Consider the following 21974-nt stretch of genomic DNA (forward strand, 5'->3'; position numbering starts at 1 on the left):
AGGGGAGGGGCGCTCAGAAAAAGAAAAAGTACTTTGATTTTATTCAAGTTTGCGACCAGTCCCTTAGACTAGCATTTATCATGTGATGCCACTGCTTTACCAACTGAGGTATCTATCTGCGGCTATGTGGTCTAGTGGTATGACACTCGCTTTAGGATCGGAAGGCCTTGGGTTCGAGCCTCGCGCTCGGCGCATAGTTGAGTGCTTGGAAAAGACTCTTTACTCACATTCTCTCACCGTACTCAGGTGTAAAATGAGTACCTGATCATCAACACCGTTGTCTCTGTCGGAAATAAATTGTAATATCGCCTAAAATGCGTTATGTCTCGTTCTACAGGTTACGTGTTGCTGTTGGTTAGGCACCCTTTGTAAAGCGCTTTGAGCACATTTTAGTGGATATATAAAAGCTCTAGAAAACTCTAGATTTATCTGAGATACACTCCTGACAGTTTTTAAGTGTACAGAGACGAATCAAAATAAAATCAATAATGATGACAGGCTGTAAACTGAGTGAATTCAATTTCCACCCCGGTTTGTTGTGAGTAATTTACATAAATGTATAGTGTCTATGACTGACATTCACTCAGTTTACAGCCTAAAGTATAGGTCATTGTCAAGCGAAAATGTATGGCCAGCATCAGATACTGAATAACCACTTCATAAATTATGTATTGACGAAAGGGAGACGAAAAAGGACATACATCTGACGGAAAATGCCACATAAATAGAGTCATTGGTTAGCTGCCCTTGGTTTGTTGTTGATTCCTAAGATAAGTTATATTTCGTTTTAAAAACGATTCTCTAAAGAATAAAATAATTTTTGTAATTCTTAGAAAAGGGTTTGAAATTGAAAGGAAATACGCCTTGGGCTCTAGCTCCAGAACACAGCAGTACCTCTAGTACCGTGTACACGTCGGTCGAAACGGTAACCGCTTTGGGGTCAAGGTCAAGAAAGTCAAAGGGCATTTGTGGTCGGGAATCATCATCGTGATTGTTTACATTCAAGACATCTTTCTTCATTTAGCTTGAAAATGGCTGGGTCTGTGACAACTGGAATCGTCAAGCCAATCTTCGAATCGTTGGCATATGGACAGGCATTGGAGGGAGAGAGTCTTGCAAAGGTAAAAGCAGGAGCTGGAAATGAGTGTGACTGACCAGAGAGTCAGAGAGAGGAGTAATAACTGAAATTAACTTATCTTAATCTTAATCTTAAATCAAAATCTCATACTCATAGATCTAGTCTACTCATACTTTCAGTTTCAGTCGAGACTTAGACTAGACTCTTTAGAGTCTAACTTCCTTCAATTTCAAAGTGCATTGCATTGTTAAACTTAGCTCACATCACATAAAAATCATTCCATTGGTCCTACCGCTGCTGTTCACTGCCGGTGGTCAGACCTTTGCAAGCCCGTCCAAAATTCAATGTCATGAGGTCAGAGACATCAACCCGTTGCCTTTGCATTTCTTGTGGTAAAGTTAATGAACTTGAACTTGAGCTGGAAAATAGAGGCACTTTTGGTGTAGCAGAAGTAAGGTGGAAGGAAAAGGATAAACAACCACAATTAATGAAAACAAGATTTGATTCATCAGCCATGACAATATACATAAGCATGGAGTCGGATTCATTGTGGGGAAAAAACGAAGAGTTGGGTGTGTGATAACTTACTTTAACTTGAGCTTTGAGCTTTTTTTTTATATAGCGCGATATCCACTTAATGTGCTCAAAGCCCTTTGCAAGGGGTCCCTGGCCAACAGCAACATGTTACATGTAGAACGAGACATGACGCCTGTTAGGCGACATTACATTTCTTTCCGACAGAGACAGCCTGTTAACGACCAGGTACTCATTTTACACCTGAGTACAGTGAGAGAATGTGAGTTAAGAGCCTTTTCCAAGGATTCACCTATGCGCCGAGCACGAGGCTCGAACCCAGGACCTTCTGATCTGAAAGTGAGTGTCACACCACTAGACCGCATAGCCGCACTTACTTCTCATGGAGCCATTGGTTGCATCAGGCATCTACTAAAGACTTCCATTTCTGTCTATCGGCTGTTCCAAGTTAGGACAGCCTCTTGAAGCTTTTTTTATCCATGGTTTTTCTCCGAGTTTCTTTGGGTCTGTCTCTCCAGCGGAGTGCTATTCCACGCAGAACAGTTACCTCACTTGGATTCAATAGTCTGATGTCACGTTGCCCAGCAATGGCGGCCATCATGGTTCTAAACAAAGAAAATCAGTACTTTTTATTCTTCATGCTGGCTAGAACTTTTCATAAGTCTTGTGATCAGAATCTGTAAAAGTCAAAACATGATCAGATTTATAATGTTTTTTTTTCCCTCTGGATACGCTTTTGTGCTCGTCGGAGAAATATTTCATAAGGGCTTCGCCATTGTTCTGATAGTTTAGAGCCAGTTACTAAGTTACCATGCGTCATTACGAGGGAAGTGACCTTACGACTGTTGAAGCGTATTATAGAAACGTCAAAGCCCTCTCCATCTGCATCTCTTTGTAGTTGTAGTGTGTGTGTGTGAAGGATAATTTTCTTATAGAAAACAAATATGCAACTATTCCCAAACTCATACATTATGGGTATACATAAAAATTTTATGTTAGAAAGAAAAGCCACTCAACAGCACCCTCCCCATCATCCCCACTGTCCGATAAAATACCTTTGCTTTGTTGAATGTTTCAGGCATGGATTTCCAAACATGGCAGTCAGTTTGGGTTTTTCATTGATGGAACCTGGCACAGCCCACGTGACAGGGAAGTTATTGAAACAAAGAATGTTTATACAGGTTGGTCCTAGGACTTTTAATACTTTTTTTAAAACTTTGCAAATTAAGTCGGGTAATTTTATTCTCAACTTCTAGAAATCCATGTTTGTTTTGCCCTTTTATGTTGTGAAACCCGCCGTGTTAATGGTATTATACTAATTATATAATATTATTTATAATAATAATAATAATATTAATAATAATAATAATAATATTAATAATAATAATAATAATAATAATATAATAATAATAATAATAATAATAATAATAATAATAATAATGCTTTTATCTATTTAAAAGATAAGGACAATAAATAAAGAGATAAATGAAAAGATAAATTAAAGATTTTAAAATTCTCCTATAAAACAAAACAAAATATTTGTGAGTGATCGACACTAGGGTATATTATCGAATTGGGAATTATCAGTGTCGAATTGTATGTTTTGTTTTTAAAATTTTAATATCATTTCCAGGTGAAGTTTTAGCATCCGTTAGGAATGCAACAGATGAAGATGTAAAGTCAGCCGTTACGTCATCTATAAAAGCTTTCACGTCATGGAGCAACCATTACGTTCAATCAACCATTCTTTACTCGTACGTATCATTTGTAACCAGCTTTCTCTAAATGGTATTGTCTCGTGGTAATTATAAATTGAATTTCTAGTTTTTAAAATATATGCGATTGGTTTAAATTCATATGTTTTATTGAGTTTCTTAATTGAAATTTCTTCAGTTCTGGTCATTGAACTTTAAAATTTATTTATGGCTGACATGATACCATTTTGAGGTGATTGGTCACTTTTTTTGCCATTAAAACTTTTATCTCAGTATTTTCTCATTAGATACACTTGTTGCCAAAAGTTTTAAAGTGGAATCTCTGTTATTTTTGTGTGTCTTAATGTGGATACCTATGGAAGCTGGTGGAGAAGACAGCCCAAGAAAAACTTATATGGCGACGTGTCATAGGTGGCCTCTTTTCCAACTGAGGTTAAAGGCTTAACTTTTGAAGTCTTTATTTAGAAAAAGATATTTATTCCAACTTTCACCTTTTGTGAACTCAAGTCTGAAGTTGAGATTTATTCCTGAAAATTTTGACATTTTTTTTAGAATTGGAATCTAAGATTTGCCAATTTCTTTTGATGCTCAGTTTATTAATTTTGTAAATAAATTACGCTGAGATCAGCATCTGTAAGACTTCGTACTAGATTGCCCAGAGACAAAAATGGAAGGGGGATTTGAAACCATCAACAAATGTGATGATGATTTCCGAACCTGGATTGATACCTTGAACATAGAAGTGTAGCCGAACGATACTGCTACTACTACAAGCATCTGTAAAGAAAACCTTGACAACCATGCGACGTTTTCTTCTTGACTGAATTTTAATTTCTGTTTGATTTATCAAAAATGTTATAGTTTATACCGACCCCCTTTCATTTTATTATTTTACGCTATCAACAATTGGCATTGGCTGCTGAAAAAAGAAAAAAATGTCCAGCAGTCAGGGTTTTCTAAAGTAAAAGTAAGTTGACAGCAATTCCTTCAAGTTATTTGCCAGCAATTCCTTCATGTTATTTGCTTTATAGGTTAAAATTAGTAAGGTTTTAAAATGACACAATACAATTATTTATTTTAAAGTAGTCCTTCAGAGCCATGCGGCCCACGGGGCTAGAGTTTATCCCGGTTTCTATAGCGTGAAACGGACAATAGCAATTGCTTGCTACCCTTTGGATAAGACGCAGGTCTATCGCAAAGTACTTTCTGCCAGATCTAACAGACCCAGCTACCCAATCACTGCTGAGTGGACAGGGGGGGTCAGAAATAATCTCGACGGCACCCGGGATCGATCTTGGTCCCTTTGCGTGTGAAGCGAGTGATCTACCAACTGAGCTATCGGGACCCCCACAATTTTAGTTAAACTAAATAATAATTTTTTTTTATTTGGCAGAATTGCAAGGAATCTTCAAAAGCATCAGTCATTGCTTGCCGTGGTTGAAGCATTAGATACAGGTAGACTGGCAAAGGGTGTTCGATCTATGGATGTTCCTGCTGCTATTCGTAGCTTTTACCACAACGCTGGATGGGCTGTCTTGAAAGGAGAAGAGTTATCTTCATGGAAGCCTTTAGGTACATACTTCAAATTATATATAGGATTAGGAATTTAAAATTTTGCCTACCTCCTTTGCATAAAAAATTGTTCTGTATGTATATCTCAGAGGTAATAAGTGCCTTTTCTATTTAATGTTAATTGGATTCAGTAGTCTGATTTCATGCCGCCCGGCAACAGCGGCCATCTTGGTTCTAAACAAAGAAAATCATTACTTTTTATTCTTCATGCTGGCTAGAACTTTTCATATGCCTTGTGATCAGAATGTGTAAAAGTCAAAACATGATCAAATTTATGTTTTTTTCCCTCTGGATACCCTTTTATGCTCGCCGGAGAAATTTTCATACGGGCGTCCGCCATTGTTCGATAGTTTAGAGCCAGTGTTACTAAGTTACCATGCGTCTTTAGGAAGGAAGTGATGTTACGACTGTTGAAGCGTATTAAAGGTACTAAACATTAAGTCTGATAATGATCATAAACTTTTTGAAAGTAGCTATTTTTATTTATCATGGTATCCATTCACTAAAAATAAAAGAAGCTTTAGATGAAATACACTGCGAAAATGATTTAGGATACTTGAGATCCATCGCAGCGGACCGTCATGAGTGAAAAGAAATCACTCAACAAATCAGAGAAGTTGCCAAAGCGTCCCAGTCCGAAGATTAGGAGGCGATCAGCAATAAGTCAAGTAAGTCAAGTCATACTTGTTGAGCTTTTGAGCTTTATATACACGGCAACTAGTTCTCCTCTTTACTCCATAACACTTAGATTTCCTTTGATATGACCACGCCAGCACCGTGCATCCATGATCCAGGCTGTATGTACAAATTACATTTCAAAGTGCACAATTTAATTAAAACACCATGACGTAAGTCACATAAAAAATTCACTCAAGAAATACACTTCTGAATCTGACACATCACAGCATCCTAGTCATTTAACTGAGAGAAATGAAAAAGATATCAAGAAATAGCTTACACAAAATTCCTAGAATTTATCTGTCATTCTTCTGTCCAGTACTGAATTTATCAAGACCACGTATCTGGTTTTTCTCTCACCAACTCAAGTATGCTTGATAAACATCTATGACACCCGTCAAACTCACTCAATGCACAGACAATATAAACACACAATATTAATAATATACTACCATAATATATCCATATACACAACTATTACAAGGTTATCTAAGAGCAAACCACCAAAACTGTCAAGTATTTCTTCATGTTATAAGACTAGGACAGCTAGCTTGGAAAAAGTGTTACTGGCATGGACAGCTGTGATAGTTTCATTTGTCTTTCAGTCATAAAAATGGTTAGTTGACTATATACTTTATCTATCTGTCTAAAGTCATATCAAAACTCAAGTGAATGTTAGGTGAATTAATTGGACTATGAATTTTTTTGTCAAACAATTTATAATTAGTACAATTTACCATATATCCCATTTTAAAGAAGTGAAAATGTGATGTTATCTTGCCTCTAGAAGTATGAAAATTGTTGTATGCCTAGTCAATCTTATTTATGATATATTTTTGATGATAAATATGTAAAATTCGTCTCATATATATAATTATTGCATGGTTTTTGATGACAAAAATGCAATCACCATACAACAGAAATAAGCTGTTATCCAGGTAAAATTCTTGCCTGCTCTGATAATCATTGACCATGACGTGACCCGAAGAGGCGCGTGCAAGCAACTCTGCTGTAGGTATACTAAGTTATCAGGCTTAGTTGCCGTGTATAGCGCAATATCCACTTAATGTGCTCAAAGCGCTTTACAAGGGGTCCCTGGTAACAGCAACATTTAACATGTAAGACTGGACATGACGCCTGTTAGGCGATATTACAATTTTTCGGACAAAGACAACACTGTTAACGGTCAGGTACTCATTTTACACCTGAGTACGGTGAGAGAATGTGAGTAAAGAGCCTTTTTCAAGGACTCAACTATGCGCAGAGCGCGAAGCTCGAACCCAGGACCTTCCGATCCGAAAGCGAGTGTCATACCATTAGACCACATTGCCGCACATACTTGTTGGTTTCTTTCTATTGTTTTTTTATAAACAAAATTATAAATTGCATTACTCATGTTTAAACCTTTTGAAACGTGTCATCCAAAGCAGGTTTTTGAAAAGTATGAATATACATATTTAGAAGAGTACAAGGGAAAAACCACAGATGTCCAGTTTTTTTAATTTTCGTGACTGCCCCCTTGAGTGGTGTTAGGCGTCTAAATTTCTCCTCCACAGAAATAACATCGAACAAAAAAATACAACCATTAAAGAGTTATGGTTGTAGTTTTTATTTATAAAAGGAAAGTTTATAGTTAATGCCCTGATATCACTCAAAGAGGGCAGTCACAAAAATTTCAAAAATGGACATCTGTGGTTTATCCCTTGTACTCTTCATGTTTTGTGTTACCTATTGTTTTTGTATTTGTAACCCCAATTTGTCAATTCAGCGTGCTGTATATATTAATTATTACATATTACAAAGAACCTTATATTTTTTTTTAAACCTTCTGAATTGAATTCACAGGCACTGTGGCCATTGTAGTGGATGCTTCATGTCCCCTCATGCAATTGTCCAATCGAATCGCAGCAGCTCTGGCTATGGGTAATTGTGTCATTGTTTGTCCGTCTGCTCGCGCCCCTTTAAGTGCCCTGCTGTTGGCTGAAATCTGTGCCCAGGCTGGTCTCCCTGCTGGTGTGATGAATGTCGTTACTGGGACATCTCCTGAACTATTGGCTGCCAATCCAGACATCAAAGGTGTCTCGTTTGCCGGAAATAGGGAAGTAAGTATGTGATACTTTAGAGCCATAGGGCTCTTGGAGGTGAAGTTTATCCTTGTAGCATTAACTCAATCAATCCTAGAGACTTTTGCTACTTTTCAAAATTGGAAAAAATGTATTAAAAATGAGCATGTGCATATGTATTTTTATTCAACTACCATTAACATGTAAAAACTAAAAACATTAGCTTTGATACTACGCCTATAATTTGTCTCAGAAAAATGTAACAAATAGGCTTGGGGTGGTAACAGTAACACGGGTAAACTACGGATATAGTCGGCGTAAGGGTTGAGTGAGTTAAACAGACAAAAAGAATTACTACCTGATGCCTGTTAGACCAAATGCTATTGTAGTGTAAAGTACTCTCCACCAGATCTAACTGACCCAATAGGGGTTGGGTGAAAATAATAAATTCTGCTCCTTTTACTTGTGAGTCAAGTGCTCCTATCAGTTTAGCTATCAAGATTCCCTTAAAAAATTTTTTTTTAAATTGAGCTTTATATAGCGCAATATCCACTTTACAAGGGGTCCCTGGTCAGCAGTGACATTTAACATGTAGGACGGGACATGCCGCCTGTTAGGCGATATTACAATTTTTCGGACAAAGACAACGCTGTTAATGGCCAGGTACTCATTTTACACCTTAGTACGGTGAGAGAATGTGAGTAAAGAGCCTTTTCCAAGGACTCAACTATCCGCCGAGTACAAGGCTCGAACTCAGGACTTTCCAATCCGAAAGCGAGTGTCATACCACTAGACCACATAGCCTTTGGAAGTAAATATTACAGTTTTGATTACTGGTGCAATGAACAGAATCTTTTAAAATGTAGCAATTAAATGCTGCTTCTTCCACTCCTATCACCACTACTCAACTATAACAATGATTGACACCTATTGAATGGGAACATAAACACACCCCTCGGACAGTCGTCCAAATGTAAGCAATGGCAGTTACTGCTTAACTAAGCAAACAAGATGGTACTACCATTGATGGTATGAGTTAAGATAAAATACTCACATTCTACAGGCCTGGTCAATCGTTCCATCATAGAAAATGTGCAACCTTTAATGTTTATTGTCTAATTTAGTGAATCTAGTGAGAACTAATCACACAACTAACTGTCTAGAAACAATAACATCGGGATGTCTGCTTCCTACATTCAAACAAATAAAAATAATGTGAAATTGAATGTAAGCTTCAATTTAATTACAAAAACAGATCAAATGAGCATTTCGGGTTTCCCCTTTATTTTTTTTTCTCTTGGATCCACTTCTAATCTCTGTTGAAATTGTCCCCTTTCTCTTACTCTTTCCTTTGGTGCTTGATAGCAGGTGCTGAAATGACCTAAAAGTGCAAAAAGCGTCTGAAAATCTGTACAAACTAACAAGCTGTCATATTATCAGAAAAACTCCATTTGAATGATTGTACATTAATGGTCTCTCTCTATCTAGTGTGGCAAAGTGTTGCGACAGGCAACTGCTGGCCTGGGAACCCAGATGAGTATGGAGCTCCACGGAAGAAACCCGATTCTGGTCATGGAAGACGCTGATGTGGACAGTGCTATAGAAGGAATAGTAGAGGCAGCCTTCTCCAGTGCTGGACAGGTGGGAATATCATTATCATTATCACCCTTTGAAATACTGGTCACAAGCATTAGATCAGTAGGGATTTTGTCTTTAGTAGTAGTAGTAGTAGTAGTAGTAGTAGTAGTAGTAGTAGTAGTAGTAGTAGTAGTAGTAGTAGTAGTAGTCATAATAGTAGTAGTAGTAGTAGTCGTAGTAGTAGTAGTAGTAGTAGTAGTAGTAGTAGTAGTAGTAGTAGTCATAATAGTAGTAGTAGTAGTAGTAGTAGTTGTAGTAATAATAGTAGTAGTAGTTGTAGTAATAATAGTAGTAGTAGTAGTAGTAGTAATAGTAGTAGTAGTAGTAGTAGTAGTAGTAGTAATAATAGTAGTAGTAGTAGTAGTAGTAGTAGTAGTAGTAGTTGTAGTTGTAGTTGTAGTTGTAGTAGTAGTAGTAGTAGTAGTAGTAACAGTAGCAGCAGTAGTAGTAGCAGTAGTAGATAAATAAACTTTGAAACTGGATTTCGATGCCATGTATCCTCAATAAAACCTCACAAGGAACAATCGTGAAATCCTTTTAAGTAATTTATACATATTTCTTTTCCAGTCCAACACTTGTGGGTCACGTCTCTTGGTACAGGAGCCAATTTTTGAAAAAGTTTTTAAAAAGCTGAAGGTTCGGATGTCCAAACTCTCTGTAGGAAACAATTTGGACAAAAACACGGATGTCGGTCCTTTGATGGATGCGCATACGGTGAAAACCGTTACTGTCATGCTGGCTGAGGCGGAGAGGGAAGGGGCTGAGGTACCGTTTAAGCTCAATCTTATTTGTTTTATCTCAAGTTGATGTTAATTCACAATATAAATGTATCCATCTATTTTCATTGCAGCTCAGAGTTCACCAGCACATAAAACTGATGTACAAAAGGGAAAATAACCGCTACAAAAATAAACAAAATGCTATGTTTTTTATTCTTTTTTTTGTACTTTTAAAAAAAAAATGTGTTTTGTTTTTATTTTTTTCGCCTAAATAATAATCATAGTTATTATTTCTGGCATTTGTAAGTGTTTTTTTTAAATTTTATTTTTCATCTTTTGGATTTTTCCAATATGCTGTGGATTTTAAAATACCGATTCGTCTTATTTAATATGAATTATGCTCATCGTGTTGATTTACTTTAACTTTTATTTTACAGGTTTTCAGAGCCTGTGCAAAGTCTGAGGAACCAAACTTTTTACCGCCCACTTTAGTGACAAATGAAAATACGTCATCTGTTCTGTACGTACGTGAGGTGAGTCCAGTGGTGAAGAAAGAAGAAGAATTTAGCTTTTCTATAGCGCGATATCCACTAAACGTGCTCAAAGCACTTTACAAGGGGTCCCTGACCAACAGCAACATTTACCATGACATGATGCCTTTTAGGCGATATTACAATTTATTTCGGACAGATACAACGCTGTTAACGGCCAGGTACTCATTTTACACCTGAGTACAGTGAGAGAATGTGAGTAAAGAGAACATCATAACTGATTTTTTTGTTATTGACCCACCAGTCATATACTAATTGAGTTTGTCATGTGACCACTGAAGTTAAGAAAATCAAAGGAATAAATTGTATCGAGGGAATTATGTCTTCATTAACCCTCTCCTTACCACCCATTGGAAAATCGTCACATTCATTACGATACAACCAACATTTTTCTGATTCATATTCTTTTGTACATCATAAGATTTAAAGAAAATGAACAGTGTGTTGTAGAGCATGTTTTGCTAAAGATATAATGTATCGGAAGAACTTTACTGCTATTGTGTTTGAGTAATAAAAAATATATTTTTGTGTTAGTTGGGTGTGAAGTCTTGGAGAAAATTCTGAAAATGGCTGGTAAGGAGAGAGTTAAAATAGCTGAATATTTTGAATTTTTTGCTTCTTATTTTGTATCTTATATTAATTGGTTTAAGGAATGGGTCAGTTTTGTTGGGGGGGGGGGGGGGGGGTTCATTTTAAAAGCAAAATTATTTTCAACAGTTTGTCTAATTAAAAGCAATGAATTTGAGAAAATTCTTTATAATTTCTAAAATGCACTTTTCATCATAACTCTGTCTAAACAGGATAAAAGTAATGATATGTATATATAATTTCCAGTCTAAACAGGATAAAAGTAATGATATGTATATAATTTCCAGTCTAAACAGGATAAAAGTAATGATATGTATATATAATTTCCAGTCTAAACAGGATAAAAGTAATGATATGTATATAATTTCCAGTCTAAACAGGATAAAAGTAATGATATGTATATATAATTTCCAGTCTAAACAGGATAAAAGTAATGATATGTATATAATTTCCAGTCTAAACAGGATAAAAGTAATGATATGTATATATAAATTTCCATTAAATCCACACAGTTACCCGCTCCCATCCTGTTAGCTGTTCCATTCCGGACCCTTAAAGAGGGCATTACTATCGCCAACCATTCCATGTACGGCATGAATGCCAGCGTGTGGTCTGAAAACATTAGCGTGGCTATGGAGGCCGCTTCACTGCTGAATGTTGGGACGGTGTGGATAAACTGCCAGAACTGTCGTGACGGTGCAGCTGGCGTTGGTGGAAATAAGACAAGTGGTTACGGACGGATTGGAGGAAAGGAGGTAAGTGTTTAGTATAGTTAGTTTTGGGAGATGATATTTTTTTCCTTTTAAATCATTTCTCTGTTATGCATTGTATTATTGAGTGTATTCCTCTTACTGGGGACCTGTGCTTGTGTCTGGATGAGATTCTTAGTGATCTCAAACTAAGTACTTTGATAGTGTGCTCTTGGAATCTATATCTGTTTCTTATTTGAACCAATTCCCCTTTGTCTTACCTTTTCTTTAGTGCTTTAATTGTAATTCTCAAACTTTTTACTATCCCATTTTCTTCCTTTTTACTGGCGCTGATATTACCTTAATGTGTTGCAAGCACCGTAAAAACCTTAAAACAAAAAACAAAACAGAGGATGATTTCAAAATTGGAAAAACATTTTCATACAATTGATTTGAAATTTTGTTCCTGGAATTTGTCTGCGTTTCATTTCAGGGATTGATAGAATTTGCCCAACCTTCATTCAAAGGCTCTTCAATTAGTCGGACTCCAATACCACCGTCAGAGTTCAAGAAGTTTGGGGCATCCTCTGCTTCCTCTACTCTCCTTCCTGACTGTGTTGCAGGAGTTCAAGGAGATGGCAGGTATTTTTGTCCGGAATTGAAAATGTATATAGATATACTATACGAAAGAGTGAAAATGGAGAGGCTTTGTATGGGAACAAAACAGACAATGGATGTTTTGGGTACAAACCCTTCGTCAGCACAACAATACACAAATTAAAGTGGAAAACAAATAAATTTTATTTGTTTTCCACTTTGTGTATTGTGCTGACGAAGGGTTTGTACCTGAAACGTCCATTATCTATTTTGTTCCCATACGAAGCCTCTCCATTTTCACTCTTTCATTTAGTATTTTACAATCACTGGCTTCAGGCAGCCCCTACCGTTTTCTACTTATAGATATACTATGTGGGGTATATGTTTCACTGAAAATTGAATATGATGTCATAATTACTTGAATTGAAAAAAATTGTAACATTTTTACAGATCATAAAATGACTGTCCTTCTTTTAACTAAACTTAATAGATGGCATTATTCAAATTTTATACTCAAAAGTTTTTGTTTTTTTTTTGTTTTGTTTTGTTGTTTTATTGTTTTTTTTTTTTGTTTTTTTTTTTGTGGGGGGGGGGGGGGGGGGGGGTCTTGCAAATCAAAAAAATTCTGTATTGAGATGGTAGGTAACATATGTTGGAGTTTTGAATTTCATATAAAACTATATTGAATATGGCAACAGTTGCTGGATAGATAAATAAAATATATGTATATAGATAGTATGCGCTTGGCTAAGAAGCTCATAACATTGCCATCCGGAAGTATAACGGACCAACACACAAAACTGTGTGTATCCATGAACGTTTATAGTCAGGTTAATACAGTTCAGTTAGCATTACTCATAAACGCGGATGGCAAAAAACAATAGCAAAGACCTGAGTGACGTCATCTTCGAACTATCTATAAAATCAATATCAATAGTGCTTTATATAAAAAAAAAAAGCAAACAAAACAGAAAGAAAAAGAATAATTTTCCAAAGAAGGTCTCAATTTTTTTCACTCTTTCTTTTCTTATTGTTTTTTAGGTGTTTTTTTTTTTAAAATAATTTTTTTCTGCCTTTTTAGAATATATTGATACTTCTTCAAAGTCGACATGCAGTGCATTTCCAAATTAAAAAGACTACAATAGTTAATTCATGCTACTTGCCATATAATGCCAAATTGTTACCTTTTACAACTTTAACGGCTATGTGGTCTAGTGGTATGACACTCGCTTTCGGATCAGAAGGTCCTTGGAAAAGGTTCCATACTCACATTCTCTCATCATACTCAGGTGTAAAATGAGTACCTGGCTGTTAACAGCGTTGTCTCTGTCCGAAAAAAATTGTAATATCGCCAAAACAGGCGTCATGTCTCGTTCTACATGTTACGTGTTGCTGTTGCTCAGGGACCCCTTGTAAAGCGCTTTGAGCACATTTAGTGGATATCGCGCTATATAAAGCTCAATTTTTACCTTTTACAACTTTAACCAAATGAAAAGTTGTTACATTGCAAGTATTGAAGTTTTCGCACAATTTTTCCCCAATCATATCAATATTCAATCTGAATCATCATTCGAGTTAAGTCAGATATATTATGTCAGCTATATAAATAGGTTTGGAAATACTCGCCTTGACTGGAAAGATGAATGGAAAAAGAATAAGAGGAAGACAAAGAATAACGTATTTGAAAGGGATAAGAACTTGGACAGATGAAGCTGAGAAAGGTGGCGCTGCTTTAATAGAATTGGCAAGAGATAGATCAGCTTGGCGGAAGATGACCTCCGACGTCTGCTTCAGATATGGAACTACATGAGATGAGATTCAATCTGAATCATCATTCGAGTTAAGTCAGATATATTATGTCAGCTATAATTTTATTTCAATGAGAGAGAGAAACAAAACAAGAAATCTTGAGAATTCTCATCAGCTCTCTTTTGCTGAATATTCTTGTTTTTTCTTTCAATTCCCAATTCAAAGGCAACCAGTCGACCAGTTGCTTTGAATTCACCTTGAAAAGCTCTGTCAGATTTATATGGAACTTTTTAAAAAAATCCTTTGTTTAGATGCATACCTAGAACATGTAGTTTTCAATAATCTAAATTTGAATCCAGCCTTTCAAAGCGAATTCGTTTATATTTTGACAGCATTGTCATTTTTTATTAATTTTTGGAAGAGGAGCAAATTGTGGTAATACCTGACCATTAACAACATTATCTCTGTCCGAAAAAAATTGTAATATCGCCTAACAGGCGTCATGTTTCGTTCTACATGTTACGTGTTGCTGTTGGTCAGTGACCCCTTGTAAAGCGCTTTGAGCACATTTAGTGGATATTGCCCTATATAAAAGCTCAATATTTTTTTTCAATTTTTTTTTTTAATACAATTATTTTATTTTTTATTAAATTAAATCTTCCACTTTTTCTTCAGTATTGACAAGACATACAAAATGTTTTATGGGGGAGCCCAGAAACGCCCGGACTCAAATTCTTACAAAACAATCAACGGCCCTGATGGCCAAGTGTGTGCTTACGTGCCAGATGCTGGCAAAAAGGACATCAGGAATGCAGTAGATGCAGCACTGAAAGCTGCACCTGGGTAAGACCTTCAAAAGGAAGTGGAATGAAATTGATTGTTAATTATTTCATTTTTTGTTTTAAACTGTATTTTTGACACACTGTCTCAAAACGGTAATATGTTAGGATGATTCAGATACTGAAAATTTTAAAATTTCCGGAAAAATGAAATTTAGTTTGAGTATTAGGTTGCTAAACCTTTCTTTATGGCAGGATTTTCAGTTTGGAACTGGCTTCCTTTGTCAGTTAGTTTCGCAGGCAGCGTTTAGGATTTTAAGAAAAAGAAATTTTCGTACTAGATGTTTGCTATTGGATTAGTCAATCACTTGTGTTATATTTAGTTTTTATTTGTCAAATTTTCAAATTTTATTTTAATTTGTAAAATATGTATATTTAGTGTGTGCAACTGCTGTATGGGTCTTTGCATGGTGTGATTGTGTTAAATTTAGTCGAGTCATATTGTCAATGACCTTGAGATTTCGCCATTTAGCGTGGTCAAAATTTTTATTGCTGTTATTATTATTTTTTTTTTTTCATGGTTTGCTTTATTATTATTATTATTATTATTATTATTATTATTATTATTATTATTATTATTATTATTATTATTATTATTATTATTATTATTATTATTATTATTATTATTATTATTATTATTATTATCATCATCATCATCATCATCACCATCATCATCATCATCATCATCATCATCATCATCATCATCATCATCATCATCATCATCATCATCATCATCATCATCATTATTATTATTATTATTATTATTATTATTATTATTATTATTATTATTATTATTTTTATTATCATTATTATTATTATTATTATTACTATTATCATTATGATTATTATCATTATCATTATTATTATTATTATTATTATCATTATTATTTATTATTATTATTATTATTATTATTATTATTATTATTATTATTATTATTATTATTATATTATTATTATTATTATTATTATTATTATCATTATCATTATTATCATTATTATTATTATCATTATCATTATTATCATTATTATTATCATTATTATCATTACCGGCTATTGATCTGTATCACAGGTGGAAAAAGAAAGAGGGTCACGGGAAGGCACAGATCATGTATTACATGGCCGAGAATCTTCAGGGCAAAAGACAGGAAGTCATTTCACAACTGAAAGGAAAGAACCAATCGGATGCCACGGCTGAATTCGAGGCCGCTGTCCAAAGACTGTTTTACTGGGCTGCCTGGTGTGACAAAAACGGGGGTAGTGTGGAGGTAAGGAAGGAATAATACAATTATTTTTTTTTTTTTTTTAATTATCTTTTCATTTTTTTATTTTTTTCACTATTCCAAACAATCAATCGATGATCATTTTTCATGTCAATATCGCTGCCCACTTCCACATATTTGTTGCAGCTATGTGGTCTAGTTAGTGGTATGACACTCGCTTTCGGATTGGAAGGTCCTGGGCTTGAGCCTTGCGCTCGGCGCATAGTTGAGTCCTTGGAAAAGGCTCTTTACTCACATTCTCTCACCGTATTCAGGTGTAAAATGAGTACCTGGTCGTTAACAGCGTTGTCTTTGTCTGAAAAATTGTAATATCACCTAACAGGCGTCATGCCCCATCCTACATGTTAATGTTGCTGTTGACCAGGGACCCCTTGTAAAGCGCTTTGAGTACATTTGGTGGATATTGCACTATATAAAGCTCAATTTTTATATTTTTCATAGATCCGTCACTTCAGAAAAAGTGTGGACCGGGCACTTGTAATGATAATGAGAAATATAGGGATTGACCCCGAGGTTGGCTCTCTGACATTGTGATATTTTTATTCTCTGTTTTCATCTGAATACCTGCCTATTATTACAGACCGTCCGTAATTGTTACGGAAGTGTTAGGACATTTACGGACTTACGGAAATAGAAGAAATATTACTGATACAAATGGTCGCAACGTTAAATAAAAAAATAATAATTTTTTTTCATTATTTACCTAACTGTAAATGTTGTTGATATAATATAATGTGTCGAATTTGTAGCAAATGTAGTTTTTACTTATTTACTGGACTTGATTTCTTATGAATATTTTGCCATGCTTTGGAAAATGGACTTCGACTGAGGCTTGACCCGCATAAGTAGTAGGCCTATATAACATGGTAAATTTATTTTACATAATATATAAAAGGGTGTATCTATCATTATTTTTGTTTTCTTTAGTATTACTGAAATTTGACCATTAATTACTGATGAATTTTGTATTTCTTACTGAATTTGAAATTTTCAAGTAGGCAGGTATGTATCTTAACTACTCATTTCTCATCATTATAATTTATAGATCATCCATCACTGAAAAACGGTTCTCTTTCGTAGAGGATTGTATAGAGTGTTAAAATGTCTTTCATTTCATCAGGAAACTCCATTGTATGGGCTGACTGTCAAATTGAACGGGCCGGTCGGTGTTATTGGGATTGTGTGTCCAGACGATTATCCCCTGTTGGCCTTTGTTTCTCTCGTTGCGGCTGCCATTGCCCGTGGAAATGTTGTCGTTGCTGTACCGAGTGGCAAGAATCCTGTACCCGGTCTGTTATTCCATCAGGTAGGACTATGAGATACTCAATATATACACTTCTCTTTATTCATGTTTTTTTTTAGGTTTTTTTTTTTTTTTTTTTTCGGTCTTTTTTTTGGGGGGGGGGGGGGTCAGTATTAATATATGACCTAATAGGACTATAAGATACTCAATAAATACACTTCTCTTTATACATTTTTTTTTTAGGTTTCTTAGGGGTTTTTTTTTTTTTTTGGGGGGGGGGGGGGGGGCAGTTTTAATATATGATCTAATGCATCAAGAGGGTGCTTTAGATTGATGCTAAAAATTGATTTTATAGACATACGTATGAAACCTGGATTTTGTTTATACGTTTTTATTGAGGACAAAAAATATAAGGGCTTAAATTGACAAAAACTAAAAACTCACATTTTTGATCAGTTTAACTTTAAAAACCACTTTTTGGAATCTACCCTGCCATAATACTGGTTTGAGGCGTTGAGTAACATATAACTTCATTTGTGTGTGTTTTTTTGTTTTATGATCTAAGGAAGTGTGTATACTTTGTCTTTGTATGATATTTCTTCTTTCTCTAATGTAGTATTTAGCTTAGAGTAAATGATATGATTTATCGCTGTCCTCAACGTATCAGGAGAATAGCATCAAAGTGTTTCACTTATTTTAAAAAATATAGCAAAAACTCCTTGGTAGATGTTTTATCCTGGTCAAAACATAGCTATTGTTAAAAAGGGATGTTCATAACATAATAAGCAGATATTACTATATGGTAAAACATGATGAAAAGAGGGTAAGAGATATTCTAATTTGTTTGACACCCCAACGATTGTGTCAATTGTACCTTTTATTTTACTTTAGCTGCTTTTTATTTTTCTACTTAACTTGGATTTTTCCTGCCTCCTGAAAAATGAAAAATATCAAATATTTATGTTCTAGATTTTTGTTATTAGTTTCTCCTCAAAACCTTAAAGACATCTGAACAGATTGTGAAAATGGTAGTTTATGTGATCATTTTCTTTGTGAAAATGGTAGTTTATGTGATCGTTTTCTTTGTGAAAATGGTAGTTTATGTGATCATTTTCTTTGTGAAAATGGTAGTTTATGTGATCGTTTTCTTTGTGAAAATGGTAGTTTATGTGATCGTTTTCTTTGTGAAAATGGTAGTTTATGTGATCATTTTTTTTGTGAAAATGGTAGTTTATGTGGTCATTCTTTTTGTGAAAATGGTAGTTTATGTGATCATTTTCTTTGTGAAAATTCTAGTTTATGTGGTCATTTTTTTTGTGAAAATGGTAGTTTATGAGATAATTTTCTTTGTGAAAATGGTAGTTTATGAGATAATTTTCTTTGTGAAAATGATAGTTTACGTGATGATTTTCTTAGTGAAAATGGTAGTTTATGTGGTCATTTTCTTTGTGAAAATGATAGTTTACGTGATGATTTTCTTAGTGAAAATGGTAGTTTACGTGATGATTTTCTTAGTGAAAATGATAGTTTACGTGATGATTTTCTTAGTGAAAATGGTAGTTTATGCGATCATTTTCTTAGTGAAAATGATAGTTTATGTAATTATTTTCTTTCTTTTTCCTTTTTTAAAAAAATTGCATCAGATCTTAGAGACGTCCGATGTCCCAGCAGGCGTCGTCAACATCGTGTCGGGTGGAAGCGACGTACTCGCCAAAACATTGACCGAACACCACGACGTCAACGCCGTTTGGTATTTTGGCTCCGTCATCGGGTCCCACTTCGTGGAGCATCGTTCCGTAGAGAATTTCAAGCGTACCTGGGTGAGTAATGGATGCGCAAGAGATTGGCTGGCCCCTTCTCAAGGTCAAGGAGAGGAATTCTTATACCACAGCACGAACTCGAAAACAGTCTGGGTTCCCATGGGGGATATTTTTGCCAATTGAGGAATGCGAGAAAATGTGACCCATCGTGTCAATCCGGTGTTATGTTGGAATTGGATTGGTCAAGAAAATTGAGTTGTTTTTTTTTAAGTCAACGTGACTGGAACAAGGAAAATGAAGTTTGTCTTTTGCCGTTCTTTTTTTTTTTTTTTGTTTAAATTTTGTTTTGGGTTGTTTTTTTGGGGGGATTTTTTTTTTTCGAAGTTTAAAACAGAATACTTCTTGTCTTCATCCAAAAAGTGTTCGAGTTAAGCTAAAAATACAATTTTAAGCATCGGGTTCTTTCCAGCATTTAAGTTCTTCCCAGCATAATATCGTTTTGAGACAACAAGTCACAGATAACTGACAATTGGATTTGAGATACAAATGAGAATGAAATAGTTAATATTGTACAGTGCTTGGGATAAAAGGGCATAAATATAATTAATATTGAGTACTAAGCTTGCTTGAGAATATGGGCTGTAAAAGGTAATGTACAATAAAATATAAATAACAGCTTCAAAAAAGAATAAAATGCTGAAAATGAAAAACTTTGAACTTAAAACCTTTCTTCAACCAACAAACGATAACAATTAATTCGCTATTACTTGGTGTTAAGTCCAGATAGGCATCGATTCAAACTGTTTTTGTTGTTGACTGAAGAGGGATTTTTAGCCCAAAACTATCCGTGTTAAAGCGTTTTGTTTTGTTTTTTTAAGCTGATTTATTTATTGTTGTATATTAAATAAAATAAATACGTATTTTGTGAGAATTTAGCTACCGACATAAGCTACCGACATAGATCCATACTAGGTAGTTTTGGATTATTCCATCTACTTTATTGCTGATAGGAGCCACTTGGAGGAAGTTCTGCGTCACGTGATCACTTTTAGCGTTGATCACTTGAGCCCACCAACTTCAATTTGATTTAAATTCTATACTATTATTATTCTATAATTTCAAACGGAACTGTGTTAAATTTATATGTTGTGAATTTATTCATCTGGATAGTTGTATATACCTATGATGTTGATTCTTTGTTTTGGCAAACTGTTTGAGGTTTCTATCTTCAATTTTTTAAAAAGGGTCAAAGATTTGAATTTAGTAGAAATGATGAAACTTTTTCCCTAGTCTCAAATTACAAAATTAAAAAAAAAGGTTCTCTTATTCTGTTTTCATAAACGACAAAACAAAAACAAACATAATAAACATTCTTCTTAGTTGGAAATGATGTATGAAAAGGAATCTCTGCAAAAAAGCCTTTTTCACATCAAATCAATCAATAGACATTCTTCCATCCAATGCTGACAATCACCTTTACTCGTATTCTGAAATAATTTAAATTGAGCTTTATATAGCGCAATATCCACTTAATGTGCTCAAAGCACTTTACAAGGGCTTCCTGGTCAACAGCAACATTTAACATATAGGACAGGACATGCCACCTGCTAGGCAATATTACAATTTTTCGGACAAAGACAACACTGTTAACGGCCAGGTACTCATTGTACTCCTGAGTACGGTGAGAGAATGTGAGTAAAGAGCCTTTTCCAAGGACTCAACTATGCGCCGAGCGTGAGGCTCGAACCCAGGACCTTCCAATCCGAAAGCGAGTGTCATACCACAAGACCACATAGCGGCACAACCAACCTTCAGGTATTAAGCTTCTAAGCAATACAGTAGAACTCGGAAATAGCGAATTCGACGGGTCCACTCCTGATTACTCGCTATTTCCGAGTTCTCGCTATTCCCGAGTTGCCAGGCGAGTTGCCAGGAAAGGTTATAATACTGCTGGTTATTCCCCTCAGTGTGTAATTCGAGTAAAAGCCGTCGCCCCTATTTCAATTTCTTCACAGAAGTGGCAGAATGCTTGGTTTTTTGTTGTTTTTTGTTTTTATTTTCAAGTAAAATCATGACTAGAAAAAAAACAAGAACATAGAAGTGTGTGCGTGTGCGCGCGAGTGTTTGTATGCACTCGGCATGTTTGATGAGGTAAGCAAGCGCATCACTCAATCACTGACCCACTGAAATGATGGTTCCACACTCCCCTCTCTCGCTGATCGTGTCGTTCGTTAATGATGCTACTCGCTGACCGATGCTGCGAAGTGAGGCATGTTGACATGTGTTTACCTCGCGCGTCGCGTGGCACCACATTAGGTGAATAATTGACCCCCACCCCCAATACACACACACGCACACAAACCCAACCCCCACCCAAATTTGTTTCGCCTATTATGTACTACTACAGACTAGGCTACTATGTAATATTACTCGTAACGAAAAATAAGAAAAGAAAAGAGGCTAGGCTAAAAATATTTAAATTGCCATTGTCTCTTGTTTTGCTTTACTTCGTTTGCAGTCCTAGGCTGGGGCAGGAAATGCTCGTTATTTCCGAGTTGACCTCTTTTTCATACTCGCTACTTTCATGCTAATTTTATTGACTCAAGGGAAAAAAAACGGGGATTTAGATTTTACTCGCTATTTCCGAGTACGTTACTTTCATGTTCTACTGTATTGAGACC

At 35.3% G+C, this 21974-nt stretch overlaps 1 protein-coding gene across 1 annotated transcript; it reads left to right on the forward strand.

Annotated features, from left to right (window-relative positions):
• The first annotated feature begins 749 nt into the window (after positions 1 to 749).
• On the forward strand, positions 750 to 21122 carry LOC144967054 (aldehyde dehydrogenase family 16 member A1-like). The gene is made up of 14 exons (XM_078903839.1): positions 750 to 1121; positions 2691 to 2793; positions 3246 to 3366; positions 4721 to 4899; positions 7423 to 7679; positions 9129 to 9281; positions 9846 to 10043; positions 10435 to 10530; positions 11649 to 11891; positions 12319 to 12467; positions 14847 to 15014; positions 16080 to 16275; positions 17411 to 17596; positions 19177 to 21122. Exons 1-14 carry the CDS (start codon positions 1032 to 1034, stop codon positions 19474 to 19476), a joined length of 2439 nt encoding a protein of 812 aa, XP_078759965.1. The 5' UTR covers positions 750 to 1031; the 3' UTR covers positions 19477 to 21122.
• The last annotated feature ends 852 nt before the right edge of the window (positions 21123 to 21974 follow it).

Source organism: Berghia stephanieae, chromosome 3, assembly GCF_034508935.2.
Source record: "Berghia stephanieae isolate SIO BIC M18660-M18661 chromosome 3, UCSD_Bste_1.3, whole genome shotgun sequence".
NCBI classification, from domain to species: Eukaryota; Metazoa; Mollusca; class Gastropoda; order Nudibranchia; family Aeolidiidae; genus Berghia; species Berghia stephanieae.

Excerpts from the sequence above, each read along its gene's own strand:
- LOC144967054 (XM_078903839.1), top strand. The coding sequence starts at position 1,032 with ATGGCTGGGTCTGTGACAACTGGAATCGTCAAGCCAATCTTCGAATCG. Across the intron at positions 10,044-10,434 it reads CGGAGAGGGAAGGGGCTGAG|GTTTTCAGAGCCTGTGCAAA; the intron begins GTACCGTTTAAG and ends TTTATTTTACAG. Across the intron at positions 10,531-11,648 it reads CTGTTCTGTACGTACGTGAG|TTACCCGCTCCCATCCTGTT; the intron begins GTGAGTCCAGTG and ends AAATCCACACAG.